The 21133-nt window shown below is 43.1% G+C and overlaps 1 protein-coding gene across 2 annotated transcripts in view; it reads right to left on the bottom strand.

The window, feature by feature from the left end:
* The window catches only part of VRK1 (VRK serine/threonine kinase 1), a 351956-nt gene that overhangs the window by 234160 nt on the left and 96663 nt on the right, over window positions 1-21133 (bottom strand). For both annotated transcript variants that reach the window (XM_069637723.1, XM_069637725.1), the window contains exon 4: window positions 7122-7191. In XM_069637723.1, coding sequence (XP_069493824.1) covers window positions 7122-7191 — 70 coding nt within the window. The remainder of the gene's footprint in view (window positions 1-7121; window positions 7192-21133) is intronic.

The raw sequence follows: 21133 nt of genomic DNA, 5'->3' as shown, positions 1-21133 counted from the left end.
TTATGATGACTTTAGAGGAGTCGAAGGAAGCCATGAGAACTTCCCAGCGAGTACCACAATTAATGGGAGGAGGAGATAGGACAGAGCACAGAGATCATATGAAAAGTCCATAGATCTGGTGAAGGAATGACAAAGAGGATGTCAGTGAGGGTCTGTCTGGAGGAAGCGTTGGAGTATGTCGGCGATAGGAAGACCAGGATTGGAGGCCAGGATATTCTTTTTGAACTTCTTTCTGCCACACTTGGTGAGAAGGGAAGGATAGTCAATGGAGAAGCAGTTGGAAAAGAGGAGCCAGAAAGCACCATGGGAGTGAAAGCGAGGGAAGGAGGGAGAAGCAATGGGGGGGAGGGGGCAATGGCAGGTATGTGTGGAACAAGACTGGTGAGGTCACTGGGCGGCAAATTACAGAGAAGCAACATACAATCTACGTACAGAGAAATTAGCAATGGGCAGCAAAATTTGACTTTCCAGCAAAAAGCAAAAACAGCAAGATTTGACTTTCCAATTGGGGATTTGGATGTTAGCAAGGGGTTTTAGGGTGCACTGCGAATCAGAACGACAAGGGAGAAACAAGCAGAAAGAACAGCGATAGTCAAAGGTGGTAGGAGTGAGTCCGTACGGAGGGAACTAACCCATAGTTCAGGCGGTTACAATGTCAAGGCAGTCTGGATTTCCTAGAGTGAGGTGGCAGCCTCATTGTAGTTAAGCTACTAGGGTGCACAGGGGACCCCGAGTCAAATACCTTCCTTGTAGCAGACAGGGAGCAGTCAGGGTCCTTAGAAGTGGGCCAGCTGAAGCCTGCCAGTCCCCAGTTGGTGGAGAAGAGCACTCGATGCCCAATAGAAGTGAAGGAGGAAGAAAGGACAGCCACACTACTTTCGGGAAGCAGAGAAGGTGGCGGCCATCTTAGATTCGCCCAGACCACATCAAAAAGAAGGCAGCAGATTTCAAAATAATGCGTGCTGCAAAAACAACCAACCATAAAGCAATGGAAGGAATTTTCAGGGCTGCGCGATGTTATGCACAGTAGGGCGGATAATTTAGGGTCCAAAAATAAAACTGATATTGTTTAACAAAATATTTATTTTAAAACAAACTCTGGCCTCAATAGACAGCCATTGAAGATCCCTCCTATGATCTGAAATGTGATTATTTCTAGAGAAGCTTTTAACCAGACCAACTGTGTCATTCTGTTGCACCTGCAGCTTATGAAGACGGCCTTTATTAGCCCCACTCAGGAGGGCATTACAGTAGTCCAATCTGGGCATCAAAATGGCTCTAACCAAGGTAGTACAATTAGTTTGAGACAGAAGAGTTTGACTAATCAAAGTAGTTTGTTGATATTAAACTTTGCTCACCACATTGTTAACATGTGCTCCCACACTTAACGACTCAAAGATAATGCTCAGTGTCTTAACATTGGTGGAGGTATTATTAAAATGCTGTTCAATTTGAAAGCCTGAGTAGTTAGCTTCCAATTTGGCTCGCGATTGCAAAGAGCTGAAAATAAGGAACTCGGTCTTTGTTCCATCAATGCACCTTTCGTTGGTAGTCATCCAGACCTTAAATGACATGTATAATACTAAGGGAATTTCTCCATCAGTGGTGGGAACTGGAGAGAACACAGAACACTGGGAGGGGTTCCCAAAAGGAATAACATACTTGTGACATGAAGTGATTTCATAAAAGAGCAAATACATCTAATCCCGAGTCATGATACCTTTGCTACTGATTGGCAAATTAAGTATTAATACTGAAATGATCATTCACTACATTTAATGAATTGAACAAACTTTAAGACATAACATTATGTTTTTCTTAAACCAAGAGATAAAACAAAGAAAAAATGTATATGCAAACCCTGTTGCAAATCGCTGAGAACTATGTAGAATACACACTTCATAAGGAAAAATAGCAAACAGCAAGATCAAATTAGAACATATAAACAGGTATGCATACTCAATAAGACAAGTACAACAAATAATTTGAATCTAGTCTACACGCTTGAAAATGCATTGAAGTACATACAAGGTTGTGCCTGAATCCCTTCAGGTGTAGCCTAAAAGTATTAATTATAGAAATTGATTTCATGAATGCATTCAGGTACATCCAGGGTCCATAAACAGAAGGAATGTTCCCAGAGCCTTTACTGTAATCCCCACTCAGTTCCATGACGAGCTGGGTATTATCTACATAGTTGGTAAAACTGACACCCAGCTCGTCTAGGGCAACAGAAGACATTGAAAAGTGTTGGGGAAAAGCAAGCACCTTGTGGGACTCATTTGATTCTTCTGACTCAGAAAATACGCCGCCTTGCCCCCCCCCCCTTCCTCTCCCCCCTTCCCCCAGCAAATCCTGGCCATCCTGTTGCGGAGAAAGGAGCAAATCCATGTTACTGATCAAAGATTTGTGGTTCACTAAATCAAAGGCTGCTGATAAGTCTAACAACATCAGCAGCCCCAATTTGCTTACATCTACTATACGCAACATCCCTGTGTGTAAGTCCAGCAGAGCACTCTGTGTGTCATGTGACCTGAAGCCAGACTTCCTCATGTGTAGGATCTTATTTTCGTATCAAGTGTTCCTGCAGTTGAATGGTTGCAAGTTTACATATTACCTTTAACAAAAAAAAGGTACATTTGTAATAGGCCTCAGATTTTCAGTCCTGGCCTGGATTCTTTATCAGCGGGGTATCCACCACTTTCTTCAGAAGATCAGGAACCTCAATGTACCCACATTTAGCATTAGTAAAGCGTACCAAAAAAGGTGCAAAAATATCTACTTCGTCCAGGATGATTTTTGCAGGAAAAACCTCAATCAGAGAGGACATCGCATAGCCTTAAGAGTTTTGATCATTTTATGTATAAATCTCCATGAACGCAAAGAGTGGGTTAATAGGAAATACAGAATTATCAGGAGGTTCAGCATTATCATTGCTTTCAATTTTGATCAAATAGTCTTCCCAAGCCAAAATTGCAGACAATCTTGTCCGAGAAAGCTTTCTGGACAGTGGCACAGTCCTCGGACTGTTTGGACAAAAGGATTTAATTGAAAAGAAGGTTTTTCCAAGCGCTTGAAAATCTCAGAGTTTTAGTATCATTTTTAGAGTATTATAAAAATGTTGTTTCACCTCATAGATCTCATTTCTATAGAATGTGTCCAGTGCCTTCCATTTATCTTTGTTGTCTTGTTTATGTGCTTTCATTCAAGAAAACTCTGCTCTTTGTTTTTCTTGTTCGCATACTGAAAGAGCAGGTGTGAACCATTTTTGAGTGTTGGTTTGTTCTCCAAAAAAGGTGCCACTCGGTTCAGTAGGCCCATCAGGGCTATCCCATATTTAGCTGCCAACGCATTTGCTGTTTCAGCATCAGATGTGGATGCCATAAGCTTCATTAAGCAGCCTTCCAAATCGTTAGCATGGATTTTATTAAAAATGTTACTTATGACTTTTTGTAGCACATTCTTTTACTGAACAGACAAAATAGGGATGTACATTCAAGGTTTGTAAAGAAATGATTGGACCAGACAAGGTGAAATGTCCAGCAAGTTTACCGATAAATTCCTGACCATAACCCAGTCAAGTATAATGAGTTGGTTCCTTGATGTATGGCATGTAGACAAAGTTCAGAAACAACTGTTCCAAACTCATGGTCTCCGGGATTCCCAAACCATCTATTCAAGTTGCCCAGCACAATAGTTGAGCTGAAAAGTTTGTTAACACTCGTTAGAATAGCAGACATTTCCTAATAAAAGAGAATATTAGGAGGACGGTACAGCAGTAATAAATTGACAAGGTTAATAGGGGTAGGCATGGCTTTTAAAAGGGTAACTTCACAATCGGTACATGAGATAGGCGATTGTAAGAAGCCTAAATCCTGTCTAGCTAAGAATGCCACTCCCCCTAAAATGCTGTGTTCTCTATTTTGCCCAAAAAATTTATGATCGGCTGGGGTGGCCAAGTCTATATTAGGGCCACCAGAGTCCTTCAACCATGTCTCAGTAAAATGAACAATTTGAACTTCACGCTCTGTAATCACCAACATCTTGAGCGTGTTAATCCAGCGAGCGGGTATTCAATAACAAAATCTTTACATTACATTCCCAGTCCTTAATCTCCATTTTTCATGCACTCTTTGCCTGTTTTGCATTACTTTGAGTGCACAGCACTGGTTTATGGGTGGGGCAAATGGAAGTATACTAGACATTTTGATATTCCCTACCTCCCCCGCACCCCACCCCCACAATCTGGATTCTTCTAACAATGTAGTGTCTCCATACAAGTTGAAATTGGATGTTTAGGCTGATATGCAGCCATAGTAGTCGGAGCAAAGTGTGAAGGTTGTCTAGACTACAATGTGTGTCAACAATGGACTGTCTCTGTTGTTGCTCTGCAGTGAATAAAGCCCGTAAACGGAGGTCCACAGCCAATAAAAAAAGAGTTGACTAAGAGGATGGAAATACAACACAAGTACTTACGAACAGACTTTACCACAACTAGTTTTGAGCCGGAATAGGAAGGTGTCGGCACATCCTGCGCAGAGTCCACGCAGGCTGGCTAAGTCCACACATGCCAGCGCTGACGCGGCTTGAACGGTAATTAGTACCGCAGCAGGACTACAACAATTTTGGGAGATGTAGTTCGAACAGCAGTCAAAGAAGATAAAGTTGTCCAGTGGTGTGCTAAAAGTGTATAGCTTTATAGATCCATAACTGGACATTGTTATTTTGGACTGTTGTACTATTGCTGTTTGGGATGTTGCTGATCACATTCACACCCCTTCTGAGAGTATAGCCTTCCCTCTGTCCAGATTAACATGAAAGGCAAAGGAGGTAAACTTCTTAGCTGTGCCAATTTTACCTTTATGATTTGGATCACTGTTGGTTTGTAGATGTGTGGGGGCCTAGTAGGCAGTGTAGTCACTACTCATCCTTACACTCCTGCAGAAGTCATTTTGTCACAGGGGGAAAGGAGGTTGGGAGGCAGGGTGCAGTATTTTACCCAAACACATGAACCAGTCTCTCATTAGTAAGAAATTAAGTAAGAAAAGAAGATCAAAGAGTGGAGGTGGAGGTGGAAAGGCGGAGTGAGAGATCGGCGGGATAGTGACGTAGTGGGACGAGAAATACGACCAGTATAGTCAAGGGTCAGGTACGAGCAAGTGTGAGGGACACCGGGTTGAAGAAGGCACCATCCTTAACTTCCTAAAACACGAAGTGGGCTAGGAGAGGGAGAGTTAAAAAACACCTAGGCAGTCAGGTAGCCAACACCTTAGGTAAGCCATGCTTGGCCCCCAAGAAGAGTGACAGTGCTATATCCAGGTGGCCCCTACCATCTACCATAAGCGATGCCTGGGTTTGGGAGGTGGGGACAAGGCCAGGGTAGACAGGATAAAGAGACGCCCCTAGCACCAAAATTCCAAGCCTTGCTAGGGCAAGATACTTTTGCCCACGAGAAACGGCTATCCTATTTGTAAAGATGTTTAAACAAACACCCTTGTACTTGACACTCCAGTCAGCGTGGTTATTTGTGGCGGCCCACCCAGTCCAGTCACACTTGCATTTACCAGAAAATAACCTGACATGACATGCTGATTTCCAAGGAACAAGCTAGTAGGCAAAAAGCAGAAAAAGGAGCTAGACATGAGAACAGTTTGTGCTACAGGAAAGCAGATACAGAGAAGCTTGATTAAGTTCCCAGCAGAATCAACAAGGGTTGGAAAAACAGATCTGGAAAAGGAATCGGGACACAAGCTCCAAACAAATCAGAAAAACAGAAGAAACCAGAAGGTTTTAAGCGCAATCAGAAGTCTCACCTCAACTTGCTCTACTTTTATACGAGGAATGCACAGCAAGCCAGAGAACTAGCAGCGTTATGTTCTTTGTATTTATAGCACGCACTTTCACCCAAAGGCATCTTGGCGCGACAATCCCAAGGACACAACCTCTCCACAGGCAGCTTAAACAGAAAGCTTTTCAGTGCATGCCTGAAATTTAAGGTGATTCACAATACCTCTAAGGTCAAGAGGTAAATCAATCCGCAGCTTTCCAGCCACATATCAGAAAGCCCATCCTCCCATTCAGGAAGGCTTATATTTTGGGATTGGCACCAAGTTGGCATTACCAGAGCGAAGTGATCCTCCTTGAGTTTAGTGGCAGAATTGATCCTGAAAGTACTCAACCCCCTGGCGGTAGTATGCCCAGTGGACCAGGCACAGGGATTTGAACTCAATCCTCTGGGCCAACGGGAGCCAGTGGAGAGCAGGAAGCACAGGACTAAAGAGGGCTCAATAGGGAGAATTGGTAGCTAACCGAGCCACCACATTTTGCATTGGTGTATGGAACCAGCAGGTTGAGCCAAGTAGAGCGTGTTGCAATAATCAATATGACAAGTAATTAGCGGTGCTACCACCAAAAGTTCATAAATGAGGAAGAAAAGGAAGTACTTTACAGAGAACTCGGAGAAGAAAGTGCCCTGTTCCACACACTGTGTTCACTTGCGTATTCATCAATAGAGAGGATGACAGAAGAATCCCTAGATTCCTGACCACCGTCACAGTGATAGGGAGATCACCCAGAGTGGAGGGACAGAATGAAGACATCGACATAGATGCACTAGAAGGGGGCCCCACCACCAGGACTTACATCTTGTCCCCGTTCAGCTTGAGCTAGTTCGCACTGATCCACCTACCCACTGCCGACAGACACGGAGATCGTCCCAAGGACGCCCTGACCTGGTCACGATCTAATAAACCCTGTATCTGAGTGTCATGGGCGTAAGAATAGCAACAAAAGCCATAAGAGCGGGTGATCAGCGTACGGGTCAATGTAAAATGGGAAAACAAAACCAGTAAGTCCTACTGCATCAGCCATTTTGATTGGGGATACAGCACATACCCCAAGAGTGCACCAGAAAGGCCACAGCACCATGTGGGCCACATACACCACATGCATGTGGACTACAGGAACAAACATTGTGAAGGTCAGTTACAGACAGGAACGTGACGTTTGTAGGGTTAAATAAAAAAAAAAAAAAAACTGTTACCAAGTAGGTTTTTAATATGAAGTCTATCATTAACACTTTGAGGCAAGCAGTGTAACATTCATAGGCATAGACTACTTACTTTCATCTGGTTTAGCAGCTCGCATGTAGAATTTCAATTCTGTGAAGAGAGGTCCATTATCACTTGGTTCCTACAGAAAATCAACAATTGAAAATGTGTTGACATCAATTTACATGTTTGCAATGCTTTCCGTTTAAAATGCTTCAGGAAGAAAAAAAGGAAAGCGCAACTACACAGATTGAACAAAAATCCGAATTTTACAAAATCAGCCACTTAAGAATATTTAAAACTCAATTTCCATTAAAAAAGTAAGTTAATCAGAATGTAATCTTCTGAAGGGAGCTCCAACATCAAGCCAAAACTGAATCACCATGTTAAGGATTTCAATCAGGCACACACTCACGCCTAGCATGTAGTGCGCAAATTCAAAGAATATATATATATATATACATATGTATATATACATATATATATACATATACACACATATATATACACACACACATACACACACATATATATATACACATATATATACACATATATATACACACATATACACAATCACCACACAATCACCAAGTGTTGACAATAACATTCAGAAAATAAGTAAAGCAATTGAATTCACTTATAAAATAATGCAGAATATAAAACACCGAAACAGTTTTGGTTTGTGAACAGATAGCGTTGAGGTTAATATTTCCCCCTGCCAAATTCTTTAGTTACAAATGAGCAATCCTACACAGATGTAAGTAATCAGCAGGTATTCAGGAATGAAAGACAATGTCTAGAGTTTAAATGCAATCCTCCCTCCTCAAACAAGAGAGAAAACCGTTTTTTGGAATTTGACACTTAAAATGACAGGTGAAAAATGGCTTTGTGACAGAATGCAAAAGGTAAAAACATTGCTTACATGGATAAAAATTCTTAGGAAAGCAACACTAAACAGGTCCTAACACGCATGAGCTACAATATAAACAACGGTACACACTTTAGATCCGGATGGGATTTGAAGAAACACTTTGAATTGGAAAAAGACACATGTACACTTTTGAAAACTGCAATTCGCAGCAAAATGTCACTATGCAACAAATACACTGTTCTGCGATGCGGTTTTTAGTTGTGGAGGTAGCTAAGGATCTTAGTTATCAGTGACAGTTGAAATTTAGTTTCTATCTATAAAATTGAAGTTATGGAGGTTTTAGTGAGTGTGTTTTTGCAAAATAGGCACGAATATGAAACAAATTTGGTTTTAAAAATAACAGATTGGTTTATGACTAGGAAAAAGAGAATGCCACACAGGAATCTCCACAGTTACGTGGCCACCGTAACCCTTCACGTGGTGGATAATCCATTTCTTTCTGGGATTTACTTTAGTTACTCAAAATCACTAATGACTTATGGTTTTGTAAAACAAATGAGAACATCAGCGCAAGAATGGTTCTGACAATACTAAGGTTCTGAAGCTAGAGATGGGATGGGTTGAGCTTGGGATAAGACAATGCAAAAATACTATGGGTCACTGTTCTTCCTATTGATACTTACAGCCCCTTGTGATTAAAATTGGACCGTCAAAGTTCTGGTCATTGGTTCGGGTCAGGTCCACCGGCAGCAGGGCACCTCTGGCGGGATTGGATCAGTAGTGTGGTTCTGGTCAATTATGGACTGCACCTCAGACTGGATTTGGATGGGCTCTTCTTGTCACTGGACACGGTAGATAGCAGGATGCACGTTTCAGCAGGCAAGCGTTAATGGTAGCAAGCCAAACTGAATCAGAATTAAATCCCTTCACGTTTGGGATGGTTGAATTTGGGTTTAGCTAGAAAGAGTTCAGCAATGCTAAAGTCTGGATTAAGTCTGGATTCTGCAAAGAAGTCTGTTCCTGACTTCTTCATTCTATCCATAACTCTTCACCTTGCAGCTGACTCCAAAGCGCAGAACAGGAATCTCGATGTGTTCGGGAAGCAGTGTCTTCAGGAAGCAGTGTGTTCTGTGTGGTGAAGTTTCTATATTTATCTTACCAAGTGACTATGGTGTGGGCAGAATTTCAAAACCAACCCCCTTGGCTGTGAGTGGCCAAAGGTGTTTGCCTTGTTTTGGTTGGCAATCAGAACAGAGCTGTCATCTTTATGATAGGATTTAGGAACTCCCAGATTTAGCTTTTGCACAAATGTACATTTCTAAAATTATGTCCCCTAATAACATCGGACACATATTGTATATTTGATGGGTTATGTTTACATTCAAGCCTCATCTTTGTGAGAGCCGTCTGTCATTCTATAGAATTTTATCAATTTTAATCATAACAGTTTAGACTACTAATTTCTAATTCAGTACATATCTGGGCGATTATCACTGGATCATGTATATGCAATCTTAGACTGGCAACATTAATAGTTTTGCTTCAATTAGGGTTTTTCCTGCAACTTTGGTTCCTTAGGTGGTACGGGGTCAATTAAGGTCTTCAAAGCAAAAGCATAAAATGAGTTTAACATCTACCAATTTTTAGATGTATCCTCCTTCAGGTTGCACAGTTAAAGAGTTTCACATTTAATCACAAATAAGGATTTAAACATCAAAAATTTCCAGCAGTTTTTTTCACCCCTCACAACTCCCCTTCACAGGCAACAGCTGTCCCCATCCTTTAATCAGGGAGGCGTGTCCTCTTCCGGGAGAGGGAAGCTCCTCTGTAGAGATCAGTAGGCAGCTTGCCATTGTTCTTGGCTCAGCCAGAGACGAAAGTCTTATGAGTCCATTGTGCTCCTTGTTGTCAATATGCAGGAACCATTAAGACTTCCTGTAGCAAGGGAGTGTCAATTCTGAAGTGTCAATCTTTCCCAGACTGGCACTGTCAGGTCAGAATTAAGTATTTACTTAACTCCAATACTGGGTTGCTTTAAATTCAGTTTACAGCCTTTTCATTTTATACATAAAAATAAGCACAGTTTACAAGGGATTTGACCATTTAAAAGAATTAAGCCCTTCACAAACATGCTTTAAATAGGCGAATTTTGCAATTTCTTCAGGAAAAAGAAAAACTTTTAAAGTGGGTTTGACATCTAATTTTCTTATGCAGCCGTCAGCGAGGTCCGGCTTTCTCTGAGCCATCTGGAGAATCAAATTTCAGCAACTTTTCATTTCAATAGCTCATTTGGGAAATGACTGAATTTAGCACCAAAACAGAACTTTGAAGGTTGCAATGGATGTGGAAAACTGGATTTTAAGGGTATTTTCGGAATTTTAGCCCAATTCTGTGGCCTTGCTTCATGTGACAGGTGACAGCACCCACTGACATTCAGTGAGTCCTGTTTTGACACCAACTTTGACTGTGTGGCAGGGTGTGCAGGCTTTTCTGATTTGTGAACCATGCACAGTTTTGTAGATTTGGCACGCACAGGGTTTAGCACATCCATTTTTGGCAGTTTCCTTTCCCCCATTGGCAAAGGGGTGTAGTGGGGCGCGCACCGGCATGGGTAAAATATCCCACAACCAACAAAGATGACGCTACAATAGCTTCACCAACTCACTGAAGTGGTGCAACATTCAGGAACAGAGGTTGTGGCCCAACTAGCAGTTGGGAGATCCATGACAAATTACTTATTGAAAAACACGGTGTAACAGCTTTGACTCCATGGCAGACACACAAGCTGCACATATTGTATATTATGCACTATAGAAATATGAATGATAATAAGGATGCATTGTACTTTATCATAATGGAACATCCTATTTTGGTTTATTTAAATACTGAACTTTTCTTCAAATTGTTTGATTTAAAAATGTTTTAATTGGTGCATTAAAAAAATACAGGTGAAATATTCTCCTGTATTACAGGACTCACAATTTGCACTATCCAATGGGCAGTCAGAATTCACTCTTGGAAAGTGTGAAATGGTTTGCTGTGTTGTGTGCACGTGGGAAGTTGTTAAATCTCACCAGGTGATAAGTGTTCTTTGTGATGCCTGGCTAGAAGCTTGCAACTTGACATTTGTACACCTGAAAAATGAGGTCTAATATCCTTCAAAGCAAACAGTTATGAGACAAAGCTAAGCACATGCAGAAGAAATATCCATTCAGAAGGGGAAGAAAGGGAAGAAAATGAGGAAGGAGAATAGGGAACAGGTGTATGGAAAATTAAGAGCTGGAAGGGGGTGGGGGGGGGGGCTAGGTTGCCAAATGGCATCAATACCATATATGAAGGTTAAAAGATCTAAGACTGAAATGTGATGCAAACAAAAAATAATGTATGATAACTAGGCCTATATTTAATGCACCGGTCTAGTTTAAAGATACTTTTTAATTTATGATAGGTTTTTGTCAGAATAGAGATCGAAAATTGGCTCACTGAAGTGGTATTTTACTTACACACTGCTTTTTGAAGCCTCTGCATGAGTAACATTGCTTGCTTCGTCAGGAGGATGTTTAAGTATCAAGTGAAACCTCTTCAAAGGGCTAGTGAAAAGAAAGTTTGTGCTCTACTGTAGTGAATGGAAGGAGTAAACGTCTCCCCTAATTAAGTTCAAAAATATTTCTTAGGATACACTGGAGACTATATACTGTAAAGTCTATACATGTTACACTGGGAGTAGGGATAACCGTTTTGGGTTTGTTTGGAGGATCATTTACTGTCAGTTTCTGTGTTCACCTGCAGGACTATTAAATATTTACCAAACAACTTTACCTGAGATTGAAGACCAGAGGTTGGTTTCTTCTACAGTAGAAAATGATTTCCCAGATGAGGAAGGCCAAATGCTAAGTGACATGGACAGGATCCCTCTATGCCTTGCTTTCCTCTGGCCGCCTGATCCAAGAGTTTTCAAGCCAATGTCCACATCCTCTAAACAGGTGATTAGTGTAAGCAAGCTCATTGCACTATAATAAGTGGCTTGTTTCAATTTTCTCTTTCCATGACACAAAAGAAAAAAAAAAGACAGACTACGAGCATGTCTCATTGAAATGCAACGTTACAACTAATTGGCAGGCTAGTCTTTCTGTTCCAAACAGATCAGATGTAGCATGCCGAGTGTAGGTGTGCATGGCCTAATGCATGCCATATGACTCTATATTAATGACTTTGCCACGTCAACAGAGGTAATCCTAGTTTGCCTTGACCACCCACTGGCTGGAGGAACTGTGACGCGAAAGGGCAGCTGTTGCATGGGCTATATGCTTTGGCGTCAAAATCTAGAATGCTCCTTGGAGCCCTTGCCCTCCATACAGCAAGCTCCAGTAAATAAGGCCTTGATGGACCCTAGGCTGAAGTCTACACAAGTGATCCCATGCTGGCAATGCAATAATTGTTTTTTCCTCACCCAGCATCACTTCTATATCACATAATGAAAACATTCAATGATGTGAATCTATTCAAGATCTAATGCAGGAGAAGGATCAGTACTTACCTTCAACTGCATTTCTATAATAATTGTGAGTTGCATAGATTCAAATGGGATCCATCCACCTACCATACAGATCGGATGGTGCATTTGATTAAAGGATGCAACAGCAACTATACAAATCAGTGGCTTCCAAGGCAGGAGCCTACAGGAAAAGGACCAAAAGGAGCTAGATGGATTGTGTATTAAAATGAAAACAGTCCTAAGGAAATTATCGCTACCAAGTATTCCAATCCTGATTAAGTATTCAGCATTAAAATGTATAAAAGCAACATAACTGTAGTTCTGTGGCTTTTGTAAATAAATATATTGCCTACATAACTTCATGTTTGTTTGGAACTGCACCAAGCACAACCATAAGTGCTTCTCGTAAAACCTACGTAGGTAGTTTCATTCAATGAATTCATGATTTCTTTACTTCACAGTTGTTTATATACTTCCTATACAGTTAATTTCTCTAAATATTTAAAAAAGGTAGACTTTTTGGACAATATTGTTCCATTCACTGCAAGGTGTGGCTCACTTGCACGTGTGCTTGTGCGATTTACCTTAAATTTACACAAATGGAGAGATTGAAAAAAAGAAATTGAGGCTATGGGGAATCCCATTACTATCAATGACAAAAATTATGAAAAAAAATGCACTCAATACTTAAGTACCAAGATGAAATTAAAATATGCAAATTCCCTAAATTCTTTCGGGATGAAAGAGATTATAATAATGATCAAGTGTATACCTTCCAGGCAAAATTTGATCATGATAATATTAGTCCTGTAGACAAAACACCTACGCATACTCCAGTCTCATCTGAGGTAGAATCCAAAGAGGACCAACCTATGACAACCGACAAAGGGAAGGAGATAGTGTAACCCCTGTGCTAACATTGCAGAAGGGGGTTCCAAGCCAAAGTAAAATACAAGAAGGCCAATGTTTCCAATTCCAATACCAATACCAATCCAATTAAACAAGTTTGCTTCCGTGTCCCTTTAGGGCGAAGTACCTCAACCCCGACCACATCTGAGGAAGAAGAGGAAGAGGATCTAGGGTCAGATACAGGGAGAAACACAAACACATGGTTGACTCACTCCAGTTACAGGAAGTCCAAATCCATTCTCAAGATTTAGTGTATAATTTGTCGAGTAAAGAACTGTCCACGTCTGAGTTGTCCCTTCTGAATAAAGGCTGGTCTTTTGCACTGAGTCACCAGTCACATTTAATTGAATTTCAGATTGATTTGTATACATTTATTAGAAAGTTGAAATTGAAGAGATTTTTTCATAACCAAGTCAAAATCTTCTCTCCCAGTCAGAACAAAGAACCAGCCAGTACTTTGACCATGGCAGATATTGAAGATACTCAGCTTCTCACGTCTCTCACTGACGATTTACCCCTCTCACGCACATCATTACAGCAAGAATTGGGAACACACCAGCGTAATCGCGAACTCTTCGAACACAAACACGGGTCAAAATGTGTTCCACCATCACCAAATGAGAACGTGATTGACACATTCTACCAGGCTGTATCCAAGGATATACATCGGTATATGGATTATCAAAATACAGGATTTGGTAGTCTCAAATCCAATTTAACATCTGCTGAGAGAACTGCACTCACCAATTTAGCCAAAGACAAAGAAATTGTTATCAAAGAGGCAGATAAAGGCGGTAATAGTCATTTTGAACACTCACAACTGTATTAGTATGGCCAACGAACACCTTGCAACACCAGACTGTTACTAATTACTTCTGGGAAACCCTACCATACAAACAGTCTCGAATCTTAAAACCCTTATTCAAGAATGGCATTCATGTGGGATGCTAACAGATGACGAAAGACTTCGACCACATCCGGTCATTCTGAGTATGTACTTCCTCCCAAAAATCCATAAACGCCATACCGCCTCAAGTAAGACCAATTATGAGTGGCCTAGGATGGGTCACTGAGGGTCTCTCGCAGTACATTGACACTGCCATTAGGGATCTTGTACCGACACTACCTGCTTACCTCAGACACTCTACTACCCATTATCAATGGCAAGTTTAGACGTAAAAGCACTCTACACATCTATTCAGCACAACCAGGCACTTGCCACCATCGACTTTACGTTTCGCAACCACTCATACTCACAACACATTCAAATGATTAAGGATTTTCTGGCATTCACATTGGAACACAGCCAATTTCTTTTCAATCAACAATATTACATGCAAACGAAAGGGGTAGCCATGGGAGCGAAATACGCTGCGTCGCTGGCTAACCTCTTTATAAGTTTCTTTGAGCATAAATACATTTTTTGAGCAACACGAATTTGAATCAGAAATCGTGATCTGGAAGAGGTACATAGACTATGTGGACTGCTGCTATCTAGCCAATTGATGCTTCATCTCTGGTCAGTCCTGCATATACATACGTTTTGCCTTGAGAAAGACCCTGTAAGGGTCGAAACACGTGTTGCCAGATTTGAAAAATCTTATTAAAACCTTCCTTGCAACCAATTATATTGATTTTGTAGGTTATGGTTTATCTAATAACTAGTAGAACCCATCAGGCTATCAGCGCATCACCGTGGACACACCGTCCCTTTTAAATTCACACATGACCAGCTTTCGCCAAAATGATACACAAATGCAATTTGCTATTTGGCTACCGCTAATGGGCGCTTTGTTGTTGTGTAGGCAGTAATTCTGTTTTCCAGAGGCTTCATACTGCAATTCCTACTAGAGCACTTCATAAATTAAATTAATTGGTTTGGAGTTTGATTCAGTAATTCAGCCTGTGCCAGACTGCTGTTAAGCGGTGGAAAAGCAAAGTGTTTCAGAAGTGGGAGAAGGAACATGTGGCTGATGGGTCCAAACCAGGTGAGTTAAGGGGTGTAGTTATTATTTTTTTACTCAACTAAAGACAAGGATATTCCTTCTTCCAAACTCTCCACGCAAGCGGTGTTAGAATTGCGGTAAGCTATAATGTGTCGGGGAGTCATATTGTGGGGATACTGATCTTCCCAATCTTCTCCAAGGCAAAACATTCTTTGAGATATAGCTCTCGCACAATTCTTTGTTCTGCTCCTGGTTAAAGGATATAGCATCCAGCTGATTAGTTTCTCAGTCCTCTTCAAAGATGCAGCGCTCTGCTTGCTATTTGTAATCCACACCAATATGATCGCTTCTGCTCCCAGATCTAGTGTGCTTGTGACCCAGTGACTAGGAGGGGTTGGGGCATCCCTTTCCTGGCTCACTATCTGGACCTCCTCCTCAGTGTACTCATTCTCACTTTTTTCTACATATTGCATCTAAAGGATCGGAGGAAGTCAAAAGAGAGATTTCGGCGAGGTTGGAACATGTGGGCCAGATAGAAACTGGGCAGGTGGACAGAATGGCTATGTGAGATTGTGAATACGTTATTCTGTAATTGCACTCTATTCCAAGATGGGCCCCCAGATTAAACCTTCAGGAAAGAACAGACAAATGACTAGCATAGAATTGGAGAGTTCCATGGCAATGCTCTTCGGCAGACCTTTCTGTGGTCTCATTCCAGCCTTTGCTTGGTCTTCTTTTGTTTCATCGGATATAGATGGTGGATCCAGCCAGCTTTCCATCTGTCTCATGGGTCAGAGTCTTGTTCTACTTCTTTACAATTCTCCATTGCTTCCGCCGCTCGCTTGGCCATCTACTCTATCCGTGTCTGCTGTCCTTCACTCCTTCCACTGCTCCCCGACCATTTTAACCTCATGCTGAGATTTCTGGTTTCCTCTGCTCTTTCACCCCCACCCATTCACGCCAGACTGCCCCAGAAGATCCTCCAATGCACCGCTTACTCTGTTGTGCTGCATCTCCTGATAAGTTCTTCTTCGGGTCCAACATGCTCTAGGTTTCTGCTTCCTAACAGTGCACTACGTGCTCACCCTAGTTGGCTACCTCACATCTCATGGTTTATTTTTAGAGTGCCTATACTCTCTCTATACTCTATCGTGCACTCATTAGAATTTCTCCAGCATTTCCTCCTGATATTACAGGGGTTTTCTCTGCCGCTGTACTTGGTGTATGGTGAACAGGGAGGGGCAGGTGGGTGTTGGTCTTCTAGTGCATTTTCTCAATTGGTAATGCTGACTCATGCCAATAGGTAATTCATGTGCCGTTGCATTTACCAAAGATCCAGCGACGAGCCAGGTCTTGCAGCGATTTTGTGTTCAACCCCCCCACCGCCTGGGCAGTAGCGCTCGAGAATGCGACATTCATCTGGAGGTTGAGGGTCCAGTGGGAAGGGAGAGTTTGATGCCGGAGTCTGCAGAAGCAAACACATACCACACTTACTGGAAGGATTATAGTGCCCATTTCACACAAATAAGAAATATGGTACCCATCCCACCTGGGAGCAGGTCTGTCTGTGACGGTCAGTAGGGCCCGCTGTGCGAGTCCTTGTGGGTGCACTAGTCTGTCATTTGAATTGATATTTTATTTCTATTGCGCTCGTACACAAGCGTTTCAGAGCGTGACAAGGCAAGGGAGGGGAACAGGGAAGAACAGAACAACAATATCACTAGGCTATGTGACATTGAGAACGTGCAAGTGCATGGGAGAGGGGAAGAAGAAAACTGCATGAAAAGGGGGGGAGAGAAGTGGAAAGTGCGGAGCAAACGAGAAACAGATTAATAATAAATAAAAAAAGGCAACAAACAGTGGTAGTGCAGCCAGCAAGTGGCAAGTGCTGGGTTTAAGGCAGCCGTCAGGGAAGGTCTGATAAGTCCAGGAAGAAAAAGGGGAATGCATGTGTAAAGATACAGACCCCAGTGCAAGGGGTGGCCCGGTGGCAGGGTGAGCAGGTACCTGGGTTCGGAAGACAGAGGGTGGCCAGGTGCACAGTGCCAAGAGAGAACAGATCAGCAGGGGAGAGGGTGAGTGAAGGCAGAAGCAAAGAGGAAGGTCTGGATGTGCTTCCGGAACTGGATATGGTTCTCAAGTTTTAGAGTGGCAGGGAGGCCTTTCCGGAGGGTGGGCCCCAGCCGAAGACAGATCTACCCTGAGCTAGTTTCTTTGAAAAACGACTGACCCTGAGGGAGTTAGAGGAGCGAAGAGCTCGAGAGGGGAGGTATTTGCAGAGGGATAGCTAAAGGTATTTTGGACCCAACCCCAGAAAGCCTTGTGGACAATGCAGAGGGTTTTTAATTGAATCCTGGCATTAACCTGGAGCCAAAGGAGAGATTTCAGAGCTGGACAGATACGATCCCAGGGCTTGAGGCCAAGGACAAGTCTCACAGTCCTGTTCTGGATTAGTTGCAGAGGGCGGAGAGTAGAGGCAGGTAGATTTAGAAAGAGGCTGTTACAAGAGAGAACCAGAGCTTGGGAGACAATGAAATTCTGGGGGAAGGAGAGGAAAGGCAGAGTACCTCTGAGGAGGTGCAGTCGGAACTTTGACTTTTTAGAGCCAGATGTGGGAGGAGAAGGAAAGCATGGAGTCAAAGTTGACCCCGAGGTTCTTAGCCTCGCAGGTGGGGGTAGGAGGAGGGCCAAGGGAGGCCGACCAGAGAGTGAGGGGGAAAAGGATGGTGAAGGTGTGCGATGAGGAGGATCTCTGTCTTGCATGCATTAAGACAAAGAACTTTGGCGGCACACCAATCTTGAATGGCAGTTAGGCAATCAGAGATGAGAGAGGGAGAGGCGGTGGCTGAGGGCAGCCTGAAAATGAGTCGAGTGTTGTCAGCGTAGCACTGGAAATTTGAGCATAAAATGGCAATGCAGTGGGCGAGAGTTGCCAGGTATTGGTTGAAAAGCCAGGGCGAGAGGTTAGACCCCTGGTGAACACCAAAGGTAGAGAGTGAGATAGTTGATAGGAAGGACCCAAGGAGGGTCGATCAGAGAGCATGATCAGTGATACCCAGGTTATCACGCAGCTGGTTGAGCAGGATGGTATGGTTCACTGTGTCAAAGGCAGAAGAGAGATCGAGTAGGATGAGGACAGAGGGAATGAGTCAATGTTGGAGAGTGGTACTGAGTGTCCTTGTGTATGCTTGTCTTTCTTTGTGCTCTGGTTTTGTCTGTATCCCTGCGAGTGTGAGCTTGTCGGTGTTCTTGTGAGTTTAGCTGGGATTGTGTCTGGGTGCATCTCTCCCTCCCTTCCCCCTCCCTCCACTGTGTCTGGGATTGAACTGAAGATTGGGGAAGCAGGAGCTAAACGCAAATCCTGGGTATCAAGCTTTCACAAGTGACCAGGAGCCAACACTAGCGAAAGAGGAGCTAGTACAAAATTTTCCGCAAATCTAACTTCCAGATAAAATGCAAACAAATCATTGTGTTCATTATTTAGGACCCCTTATGATTAAAATGTGGATTAGATGCGTTTTAATGTTTATGTATAGATTGCGCCAAATGCAGAGTTCAATGAATCTTTTCTAACATGCTTAATACTGGAAACCAGTCACTAAGCAGAGGACCGGGACTCAAACCCATGTTGCTCTGCGTGGTCTTGCTTCGAAGTCAATCGTGCTTCCACTGAGCTATCCTTCTACAGAAGTTTGTTTGTTCTGCATCATTTGACCTGGGGAGTAGCTCCTGATGGCTGAGTAGGTCAATCTAACAAGGGTCTTCTAGGCTAGAAGCAGGAGCTCAATAGCTCCGAGCTCAGCTCAATTTCGAGGCCTGCTGTGGACCTCCTAGTCTCTCTCCCTCCACTGTGCCCCAGTCTAATCGCTCTGCTTAGATGCCCATGTGTGTGCTTCAGTGTCGCCAAGTTTCCCTCTCTCCATGTATTCCTGTCCCCTCCCCACTCTGCGAGACCCTCTCCCAGAATCCCACAGCCGTTATATGCCCTTCACAACTAGGAAGAATCCAGTATTAAGAGGGCAAAAAACCACCCCAGATCCTGAGGTATCACTTCAGAGACATCCACCAGTGTGACACTAGCCTTCTCAAGCATTGCAGGGGTCGGGCCAGGATAGCTCAGGGGCAACGAGTTTGTCTTGGAAACAAGACAATGCAGAGCAACACAGGATTGAACCCAGGTCTCGCACTTTGAGACTGGTTCCCAGTAATTAGAACTTCAATCCATCCCATCTGACCACACCTTCTATCCCTCCAAGACCAACCTACCTGCTCTCGTGAGAACTCTTGACCTTGCCTTTTTCCCAAATGCACTCTCCTCCTCTGACCTCTCCATTGACCCCTCTACCTCTGATCACTCTGTCAAAACCTGGAATCCACACTCATATCTTCCATCTTCTGTGCTCCTTGTTTAATCATGAAGAATCCTCTGCAGGGTTGCTGCATTACTCCGATAGCGAATGCCTGATGCCTCATCAAAACCTGGTCATTTGGCAGTGGGAAGGTAGGCCATGGGAGTGAGTTCCTTTTGGACTCTGTGAGAAGAGTTTAGGGCTTGTTGGAGACAACCGGCAGACCTCTGGGTGAAAGGAGTAGGGATTCTGGCGCTAAATGCCTGACAAACACGTTGGCCTGCCTCAATCAGCAATAGCGACAGCAGGTAACAGAGCAGAACTCCTGGTCATGTTAGAGTAAGGTTTGAAGTATCTCTCAGCCTGCTAATCGGTATACTAAGGAAGGTGAAATGAGTGACTGCGATGTTCACATTTTAAGCTGCCCTGCCGCTGAACCATAGATTCTTGCCTCCCATAAACCTTAGCAGGTTATGGTAATGTCTGAATTTCAACACCACCACTCTCCCTTATATGCATACTCACAGGCGCGTTTTTTTCCCCCTCATGGTGTACAATGCATCCATGAGAGGCAGACAAAGGGTGGTATTGTCAGCTAGAGAAATAGGACCTGTTGGAAAATGGCCTGGGGTAGGTGTGCAGGGTTGCCAGGTTGTTGCTTCTACGGCCTACTTCCACCGTCTCCCCTATAAGATCTACCAACTTCCACTACACACAGCCTTGGATCACCTCTGAAATTCAGATGCTGCAGCAAATTCAGACACCTGCCCTACTCCTCGCCTGCAAAAAATTCCTTGCTTCCTTTACTTCTGCACTCTACTCCTGCCAAATCCTGCTATTCCTCAAACTTAATCTCTGCTCTTCACAATCACCTCCTCAAACTTTCATTTACCCTTCAATCTTTGCTCACACCCAACAAGCCAAGATCGCTGCCGCTTCTAGAGACTTTGCTCCCTACTTTTCCTTTAAAACGTGTCTCTCACAGCCCTCATCTCTCTCCCCCTACTACTTCGACTCTCAACTACTGCTCTCCTACTGAATTAGCACGCATCCTTTGCAGTGCCAACTCAACTTGCGTTCTCATCGACCCTGTGTCTCCCCAAATTGGTCAAGGACCAAGTCTCCATCATTTTGCCCCTGCCTCTCTAAGCTCTTTAACTTCTCTGCCCTGCTGGACTTTTCTCAACCTCCTTCAAATCTGCAACTGCCTTACCACTCTTGAAGAAACCCTGTGCTGACCCAAACTTCCCAGGAAACTATAGGCCAGTTTCATTCCTTCCCTATTATTCAAAAGTCCTTTAGGAGTGGCCTTCAAATGGATCACTAAGTAGCTGAAGGATAATGGCCTTTGAGATCCCCTTCAATCTGGCTTTCATAGTAAACACTCGGCCAAGACTGAACTCATGCAGGTCTCTTACTTTCACTAATGCTCATCACTCCAAATTCTCTTGTACACTCATCCTTCTGGACCTTTATGCCGCTTTCAACACTGTCTGCAACTTCTCTCCTTC

This window comes from Ambystoma mexicanum, chromosome 14, assembly GCF_040938575.1.
Source record: "Ambystoma mexicanum isolate Mex_15411 chromosome 14, UKY_AmexF1_1, whole genome shotgun sequence".
Classification (NCBI taxonomy): domain Eukaryota; kingdom Metazoa; phylum Chordata; class Amphibia; order Caudata; family Ambystomatidae; genus Ambystoma; species Ambystoma mexicanum.
The sequence above is the reverse complement of the archived record's forward strand: the minus strand, read 5'-3'. Positions and strand labels throughout refer to the sequence as shown.